Here is a 9,180-nt window from a genome sequence, read left to right as displayed (position 1 = left end):
TTAAAGGGTGCATGCACAGGAGACAGTCACATCTCAAGGCAAACAATCCCCTAAGAAACTTGCTAATTCAGCTCATATCTCAGACAGCCGTCATTTTATTTTGTGTCTTTATAAGCAGGAAGGAGAAAGAACACAGTCTGGAAGCTATGAAGGTTTCACTTTTGTTTTCCTTAAAAAATGAAACAGCAAATGTAAAGTCTCTAGTCTGGATTACTTAAAACTACATAATCAAGAAGGAAAAATTATTGGGCTGTGGAATAAGGCTCCAAGGCTTGAAAGTCCCCAAGTAGAGGTAGTAGTTACTAAGCTGTTGCCTTAATTACAGACAATGTGGTCTGGAACACCTGACTGAGGTGGATCCAGCTCCTCTGTTTATGAGCCCTGTATGCATGTATAAAGCAGAAAGTGCAATAATCTCATGGTTTTATATACATTAATGAGATATTTCATAGAAAACCCTGAGCATAGTACCTGGCATATAAGAAGCACTCAAAAAACAGTGGCTGTATGGATAATACATGTCTATAAACACAAATCTAAATCACGTCATCTTCACAGATGTTTCTTTGTTTAATGAATGATTTAAACCCCTTGGAAAAAAGAAGCAATCAATGGGAATAAATAATTTACAATAGCTATACAATTGTCTCTATAATTACAATTTAGACATTTTAAACAAGAATGAATAAATAGTTGGATGTCTGTGTCTGTGAGAGAGACCGAGTGTGTGTGTATGTGTGTGTGTGTGTGCATGATTTTTTGTTTGTTTACAGGGAAACAAAGACAAAATCTTATCATGGTTGATGAGGATTATTCCTCCCAGACAATGTTGTTTCTCTGTCCTGGATAGTACACCTTCATGTTACCAAGCCTGGCCTAAGAGTGGCTGTCTTTTATTGTTTTCTACCTGGTTCTATTGGGGAGGGAGAAACAAAGAAGAACAAAAACAAAAACATTTCATCTTAGTTAGACTTCATCTTACAATTTTTTTGAAAAAAATAATTGAATATCTTTTTTCAGGCAAATAGTATGTTTTTATATCCATCTCTCTTATGTGGCCATTCCAATATCAGTCCCCCAGAAATAACGATGTGTGAATCTCAAACCAATTTTTGGGCAACAAAAAGGTATAGGTTTTCTTCCTTATTCTTTCTGTATCATTTTGATTAATAAATTCTTAAGGAGTGGCCTATTGTGCAATTTCTAAGAACACCACCAAGCTGTTAATGAAGTAAATATCTGTTTAATTTACAAACATCAGCAGTGTAACCGATATTAATCTGGAGAAAGACAAAGCACACTGAATTATACATGTACATCTAATTTTCTTTGTAAAAAAAGAAGTTTTCAGGAAGAAACATCTGCATCTTTACAGGGCACCCTGGGATTTTAATGAGGGAAGAGCACAGTTCACTATAAATCATTATCAATTCTACATTGTAATTTAGCAGCAAACATGTTAACATGGGAGCATTAAGATAATAAAGGAGTTTTATTGTTTGAGGGAAAGAAAAGTCACAGTTCTTGATATGACAGTCTTTTTATCCCCACCCCACCCCCAGAAAAGGGCAAAAAAGGTCAAGGACATATTAATTTGCAAAAGGTCTACTTTCTAGTGTTGATTGCTACACACCATTTCGTTTCTGTGAGGACATGTTGCAGAGGGGCCACTTCTTTCTGTACAATGACCATCTCACATACAGATTTCTGTTTTCCTCTCTCGGACTTTGCATACTCTCTGCAGGTGTCCTGAATGAGGCCAGTAGGTCATTGACATCAGTGATCGGATGTCAAGGTCAACAAACAGACCAACACATATTTATCCCAAGATAAAACCCTATGTTAGTACTATTGCCAAAAAAAAAAAAAATCCTGATTTTTAAGTTTGAAAAATGTACAAAAATATCAGGATAATTATAAATTAATATATATTAAAGCATCAAGGAACAGTAAAAGGATGGCCTAAAATGTTAAGTACAATGTACTTTGATACAATAAATATTTCTCATGGAAACTGAATACTGTATAGGGCTGTTTAGAACTCATAGAAACAAAAAATCATATTATTACTAATTTATTTATCAATAATCTATTGGTTCTTTATCATCTCCTTTATCATTTATATTACAAAAAAATTAATACTGGAAAATGGTAAAGACTTTTGTGTGCTGCTTCTGCTGACATGCTGACACTTAAAAGGAAGATAAAATTTATTTTAGCACTTTCATTTCCTCTCGTAAATGGAACCCAGATCCTCAGGACACTTTATATTTTGCATGAAACATTTCTCATCCATTTGTTCTATCTGTGAATTCTGGAGTTCCGTTCTCTTGCCTTGCATCCTCATTCACACCCATGTGCTTGGTGTATCCTGGTGAACTTGGTTGATGTGAAGGAGGGTACACAGGTTTTATGCTCTGGGCAATTTCACAGCAGTGCACAGTAGCTCCTCTGTCCCTCGTGCATGTGCTTCTGCTTGTCTTCAGCATGTTACAAAGATGGACCCGAGTTGCAATGGTTCCCATCACTGTTCTAATGTCTCCAGGTATATCTTTCTTCATACTTCTCCAGCATAGGGGAAGCTTTTAGTTCAAGCATTTCTTTTTTTTTTTTTTTTCCAAATGCAGAAAAAAAGTCTTTATTCTCATAATAAAAATAAGTCTGTTCTGTATTTTACAATATATTTCAAATATTTCCACTATGAAGCATTCATTAGTCCCACATGGTCAAGAAGTATACAACCTTTTCCAAAGACAGAGCTGCCGGGAGTGTGTTTAGGACACACACCTCGTACAGCCGCACTTCACCACTTTCTCAACCTCGTCCACAAAGGAGGAGCCGTCAGTGCATTCGAAAGAGTATTTCCGCCGCTTGCTCCTCAGCGGTCCACAGCACTGCCCTCCTGCACACCCACCTCTGCACTCTAATCGGGACACCTTCTTGGTTGTTTGGCAAGCAGCATAGCCCTGCTGCTTTTGGTAATAATCTCTTATCCTTTCCCCTCGACAAGAGATTTCTAGAAAAGAACAAAAAGCACAAGCATTTTAAGAACAGTCACTGTAAGTCATGCAGAGTGACTGAATCCACAACTTAATTCAGAAGCCTTTGCTTCCCCTTCGTAACTTGCTTTACATATTATTAGCTGGTGGCACGGCCTCCTATTCTTTGAAAAATACTTCTTTTTGGTCTCTATTTTCAGCAAAGTGAATGCTATTATGTAGAGTATAAATACAATGCTATTGCAGTGACAAGAAAATTGGATTCCTAAATATTTTCTTTCATTGCAAAAAAGGAAAAAAAATACACATCTTCTGTTTTTACACTACTAACAGCTGGTTTTGTTTACCACAGGGAGCAGTTTCAGAGAGTATGCCATTTTATTTATTAGACCTGGAGTTTAATATTATCCAATCTGTTATTTAATACAAGTAACATTCCATTAACTTCATAAATTACCCCAGTATGAAGTATGTAGTTCAAAAAAGAGACATCTGCTAAAAGCTTCCATGGGCACGTTCCTCTTGTCTCGTCTCTTGGACACACAAAACAAAATCCGTGCCAGCTGGAGGCCAGGCGAGCTCTGATCACGCAGACAAAGGAGGAGGAGGAAGGTGAACTAAGAAGTCAGCCTGTTTCCGTTCCTCTCACCCACATGATTTGCTGTGATAAATCAGTCGATTCTAAGGCCAAAGGTCATTTTGTACTAAAACTAGAGCAGAATTAAGAGGACCATCTTCTCTGTGCCAGAAGATGAATTAATAATATATACGGATGAGAACAGCCGGTAAAGGTAAGACAGGAGTAAAGTAAATGTGCTTCTCCATCAGGTAAAAAGGAGTATTTCTTTTACAACAAATCAACTTGTGAGAAGCATCTGAAGGCTGTATACAATCTTGCGGTGGAGGTTTAAGGTCATTTCACAGCTGGTGCCTTCATAATACTTGAAAATAAATCAATAGCAGCAACTGCAAGTAGTGCAAAGACCTAGTATTCTCTCCTGTCACTCCCCTCTCTCTGTCCCTGTTGCTCCTGTTTTTTTTTTTTTTTCACTTTTTCTCCCTCTCTTTTCAAAGACATGGGACCCCTCTTGCTTTGCCAAGAGAATGAGGTGCCCAGTGGGGCTGGCTTACCTCGATCACAGCTGTCCCCCGTGTATCCACTGCTGCATTCACAGTAGGGCTGCCCCAGACCTGAAAGCCTGCACTTCCCATGCTTGCACTTGATCGCCTGGCACGGGTTAAACAGATCCTCCTCTTCATCACAGAGGACACCTCCATGGCCCTCCAAGCACTTACAGCTGTAGGAGAACGCATTGATGGGCAAGCAGGTGCCATGTACGCATCTACAGGGAGGAGGAACACAGCAGTGGGAATGCATTCAGAAGAGGAGGTAAGAATGAACGGAGGTGATATAAGAATGGAGGATGATTGAGAAAATATGGGGGACAGAGTGCTAATGCCTAACGAACCTCCCTCCCCTCCCCTCCCTTCCTGTCCCCTCCCCTTCTTCTTTCCTTCCTTCCTTTGGTTTGGCTTTGAGGCTTTCAGGTGTGTGCTCAACTCCCAAGCAGCAGGAACTTACTTATTTCCAAGGCAAGGGTCATTGGTCCGTTGGTCACAGAGGGGCCCCATCCATCCTTCCTGGCACTCACAGGTGAAGCCTGCCTGGCTGCTGGGCTGGCATGTGCCATGGGCACACACCTTCTTGTGGCACGGCTCACAGCCAGGCAAAATGCCTGTTTGCATCGGCACCTTCTGGAAGTCCTGCAGCTCACTGTTGATGTAAAGGTTCCGGATGCAGCCGTGGAAGCTGGTTCCGTTCTGCCCAGGGGCCTGGCGCAGAGATGCCACGTTACTCTTCCCTGGCATGCCTGGGGAGGAACACCAGGTCAGAGGTCAGGCTCCCTGGGGATTTCTCAGCCATTTGCTACTCAGAAATACTGATGCTTGGGACCTCACTGCCAACGTATTATGGCAGGATATTTGGGCAGGGTGGTAGGGAAGTGAAGTGGAGAAGAGATGTAGAGATGTGTGTTTTTGTTTTGTTCTGTACTGGAAGATGCTCCAGGAAATTCTAATCCACAACTAGAATAAAATACCTAGTTGATTGGTGGTTAATCTTTAAAATTTGCTTCAAAGAAAACTTTACATGTACACAAATATATAAAACCTAGAGGCAGAGCTACTGTCCTTAAAGGCAAGACTGGGGGAAGGGAATGTTCCCTCTCTGTTTGTCCTCCACCCCCCACCTCCAGGCACACACTCCTGGAAGTCTGGAGCTCCATAAAACTCAGTTTATGGTGCTCTAATTCTACCCCTTATCTTAAAGACAAGGGGCTAGGGCTCAGAAAGACCTGGTGACATGCTCAAGGTGACCCAGTGAGTTCAGGTTAGAGTTAGGCTGATGAGAAGAACTCCTCTATCTCTGGAGTCAGGGTTAGGTCCACCAGGTTTCAGGGGCTGACAGCTGGGGTTCACAGTGACCATTCACCCCAGCCCTCCCACATTCGAAGTTAGCAACGAATTCAGCTCACTCCTGGCAACGTCCCTGAGCTTGGTCAATGATGTCAATGCCTAAAAACTCACTCCTGATTCTTTTCAGGACAGCACCTCATTCACATCATTTTTTCTTTCTTGCTAATTAAGAGTGAAGACTTCACAGTCCAAGAAATCAGAAATAAAAATGAAATCCCTTCAAAAACAGAGTATTTGCAATCTTTGTATATATACATTCCACTAGTGACAGTTATCTGGTAACACTCATTTTGGCAAAACGGAAGAATCTTTCCATGGCCTAAGCCAGACCCTTAGTCCCTGGAAGGCATCCTGCAGAAGGCACCCATCCAGGGAAGGGGGGAGGGTGCTGGAGGCTTTCAGAGTGCTGGCTACACTACCACCACATCCCCACAACCCCCTAATTATGCTTTAGCTGTGCCTAAACTCTGGACTACTGGCTGGAAGTTCTAGGCTGAGGAAGACCCAGTTTCTCACTCTTCAGGGGGTTTGTTGGTTCTAAAGACCAAGAACTGTAGCACACTCTGGGTCCGAACTTATGCCACCTTCTCCTTTCCCATTCATAGTAAATGACTCATCCATTGGCATTCAAAGCAGGCATCAGTCAGACAGCTAGGTGTACGAAACCACTAGGTTAGACGGTAAGGATTTCTGGTTCTGCGTGCACTTGGAGCAGTTATTTCTTCTTTCTGGGGCTTAGTATTGTCATCTATACACCATGAGCATATGGACCAGAGAAGTTGTCCTAAGTTTGTCATACGTAAGAACCAACAGCAGTGCATGCTCAAAGGCAGCTTTGCAGGCTCCTCTCTCCTCTCCTTCTGAGGTTCTGATCCTGTAGGAACAGGAGAGGTGCAGAAATCTAAATATCTACATGCAGCTCAGGTGATTCGGGTAGTCCATGGTTACACTCTGACAGGTATTGAATGAAGTCTCTTGGCTGTGAAGTTCTGTGAGTACAGGCCTTTAGCCTATGTCCATCTCGCTGTGGGTTGCTTTCTAGAGCAGGGTCAAAAGGATGAAACTTACCATTTCCAGGAAAGGACTGGTGACAGAAAATTCCTTGCCCTGGGGTAAGTTTTTCTAATTTAACCATATCCATCCATCATAAGGACTTTAATGACCACACATTTATGGTCCTTTTTTCAGTGGTTAAAAATGAACTTCTTCCAAAACTATTTTTAATAGCTCATTTTGATATAGGCACAACACACATATGTGCACATGTCAAGAATAAATACAGATTGGCAAAGTTCCACAGCACAGAGAAACAATTAGTAAATCTGTTCCTTTTTGTTCCAAAGCTAACAATTAGAAAAAGCTCAGCTTTGACTAGAGTAATTTGTAAATGAAAATGTTTAGACATCATACGTATATTTGAGTTTCAATAGGCTATCATAAAATCAAGAATTATTCTGAGTCAATCTTTTCACGTGCTAGGTCTTCATTGACAAACAGAAGTAGATACATAAATTTTTTTTTTTTTTTTTTTTTTTTTTTTTTTTGAGACAGAGTTTCACTCTTGTCGCCCAGGCTGGAGTGCAATGAACACAGCCTTGGCTCACTGCAACCCCCGCCTCCTGGGTTCAAGTGATTCTCCTGCTTCAGCCTCCCGAGAAGCTGGGATTACAGGCATGCACCACCACGCCTGGCTTATTTTGTAATTTTAGTAGAGACCAGGTTTCTCCATATTGGTCAGGCTGGTCTCGAACTCCCGACCTCAGGTGATCCACCCGCCTCAGCCTCCCCAAGTGCTGGGATTACAGGTATGAGCCACCACGCCCGGCCAGATCCATGATTTTTTTTAAGCCTTTCCTCTATGCCATTGGCCTAGTTGGAAGTCATTCAATCAATCAGCCAATCAATCAATCAACCAACAGATAACTTAGCAAACAGCTTTTAGCCTTATTTCTACAGGCCTCAAAATGGCAATAAAGAGACCAAGTATCAAGCCTAGGTCCTCTGTCCTGTGGCAGGACAAGGAGGACATTTGTTGCATATACATGGATTTCCATGCATGGGGCTTATTTTTTGATTTTCTTCCCCATTAGGTAATAAGGGTTCAGTTGGACTACAGACAAAAAAACATGAAAACTAAATTATTTTGTGTCGGCCGAGCGCAGTGGCTCATGCATGTAATCCCAGCATTTTGGGAGGCCAAGGTGGGTGGATCACATGAGGTCAGGAGTTTGAGACCAGCCTGCCAAACATGATGAAACCCCGTCTCTACTAAAAGTATAAAAAATTAGCTGGGCGTGGTAGCAGGCGCCTGTAATCCCAGCTACTTGGGAGGCTGAGGCAGGAGAATCACTTGAACTCGGGAGGCGGAGGTTGCAGTGAGCCAAAATCGTGCCATTGCACTCCAGCCTCGGCAACAAGAGCGAAACTCCATCTCAGAAAAAAAAAAAAAAAAAAAAAAAATTGTGTCAAGTAAAGCACATATCATGGGTAGTTGATAACCCAAGGGTAGGTTAAGCTGCCTCTCCATATACTCACCAAGGGGCTGCCTCTCCCCAGATGCTGAGGCAACACCTTCAGGCAGTTTTCCTTGGGCAGTATCCCTGTTTTTTTTTGTTTTTTGTTTTGTTTTTTAACTTTTGTCTTAAGTTCAGGGGTATATGAGGGTTACACTCCCCACCAACAGTGTATTATGTGTTACCGTATAACAAACCAGGTAAACTCATGTCATGAGGGGTTTGTTGTACGGACTATTTCAGCACCCAGGAATTAAGCTTAATGTCCATTAGTGATTTTTCCTGGTCCTCTCCCTCCTCCCACCCTCCGCCCTCTGCTAGGCCCCAGTGTGTGTTGTTCCCCTCTCTGTGTCCATGTGTTCTCATCATTTGACTCCCACTTATAGGTGAGAAACATGCAGTATGTGTTTTTCTGTTCCTGTGTTAGTTTGCTAAGGATAATGGCCTCCAGCTCCATCCATGTTCCTGCCAAGGGCATCAGCTCAATTCTTTTTTTGTGGCTGCATGGTATTTCATGGTTTATATGTACCACATTTTCTTCATCCAGTCTAGAATTGATGGGCATTTAGGTTGATTCCATGTCTTTGCCATTATGAATGGTGCTGCAATGAACATATGCATGCCCGTGTCTTTATGACAGAATCATTGAGATTCCTTTGACTATATGCTCAGTCGTGGGATTGCTGGGTTGAATGGTAGCTCTATTTTTAGGTCTTTAGGAATTGCCACACTGTTTTCCACAATGGCTGAATTAATTTACATTTCCACCAACAGTATATAAGTGTTCCTTTTTCTCCACAACCTTGCCAGCAGCTGTTATTTTTTGACTTTTTAATAATAGCCATTCTCACTGGTGTGAGATGGTATCTCATTGTAGACATAATTTTTTTTTTTTTTGGAGATGGAGTCTCCCATTGTCACCCAGGCTGGAGTGCAGTGGTGCGATCTCGGCTCACTGCAAGCTCCACCTACTGGGTTCATACCATTCTCCTGCCTCAGCCTCCCGAGTAGCTGGGACTACAGGTGCCCGCCACCATGCCCGGCTAATTTTTTGTAGTTTTTAGTAGAGACGGGGTTTCACCGTGTTAACCAGGATGGTCTCAATCTCCTGACCTCGTGATCCACCCGCCTTGGCCTCCCAAAGTGCTGGGATTACGGACGTGAGCCACCATGCCCAGCTGTAGTCACTATTT

General features: G+C 42.1%; 1 protein-coding gene across 4 annotated transcripts in view; it reads right to left on the bottom strand.

Moving 5' to 3' along the window:
* Positions 1-1,223: 1,223 nt before the first annotated feature.
* SLIT2 (slit guidance ligand 2) overlaps positions 1,224-9,180 on the bottom strand; it is a 368,351-nt gene continuing 360,394 nt past the window's right edge. For all 4 annotated transcript variants that reach the window (XM_019025924.4, XM_019025925.4, XM_055385658.2 and 1 more), the window contains 3 exons: positions 4,582-4,870; positions 4,131-4,342; positions 1,224-3,016 (listed from right to left, as the gene is read on the bottom strand). In XM_019025924.4, coding sequence (XP_018881469.1) covers positions 2,775-3,016; positions 4,131-4,342; positions 4,582-4,870 — 743 coding nt within the window. In that variant the 3' untranslated portion in view covers positions 1,224-2,774. The remainder of the gene's footprint in view (positions 3,017-4,130; positions 4,343-4,581; positions 4,871-9,180) is intronic.

Source organism: Gorilla gorilla, chromosome 3, assembly GCF_029281585.2.
Source record: "Gorilla gorilla gorilla isolate KB3781 chromosome 3, NHGRI_mGorGor1-v2.1_pri, whole genome shotgun sequence".
NCBI classification, from domain to species: Eukaryota; Metazoa; Chordata; class Mammalia; order Primates; family Hominidae; genus Gorilla; species Gorilla gorilla.
The sequence above is the reverse complement of the archived record's forward strand: the minus strand, read 5'-3'. Positions and strand labels throughout refer to the sequence as shown.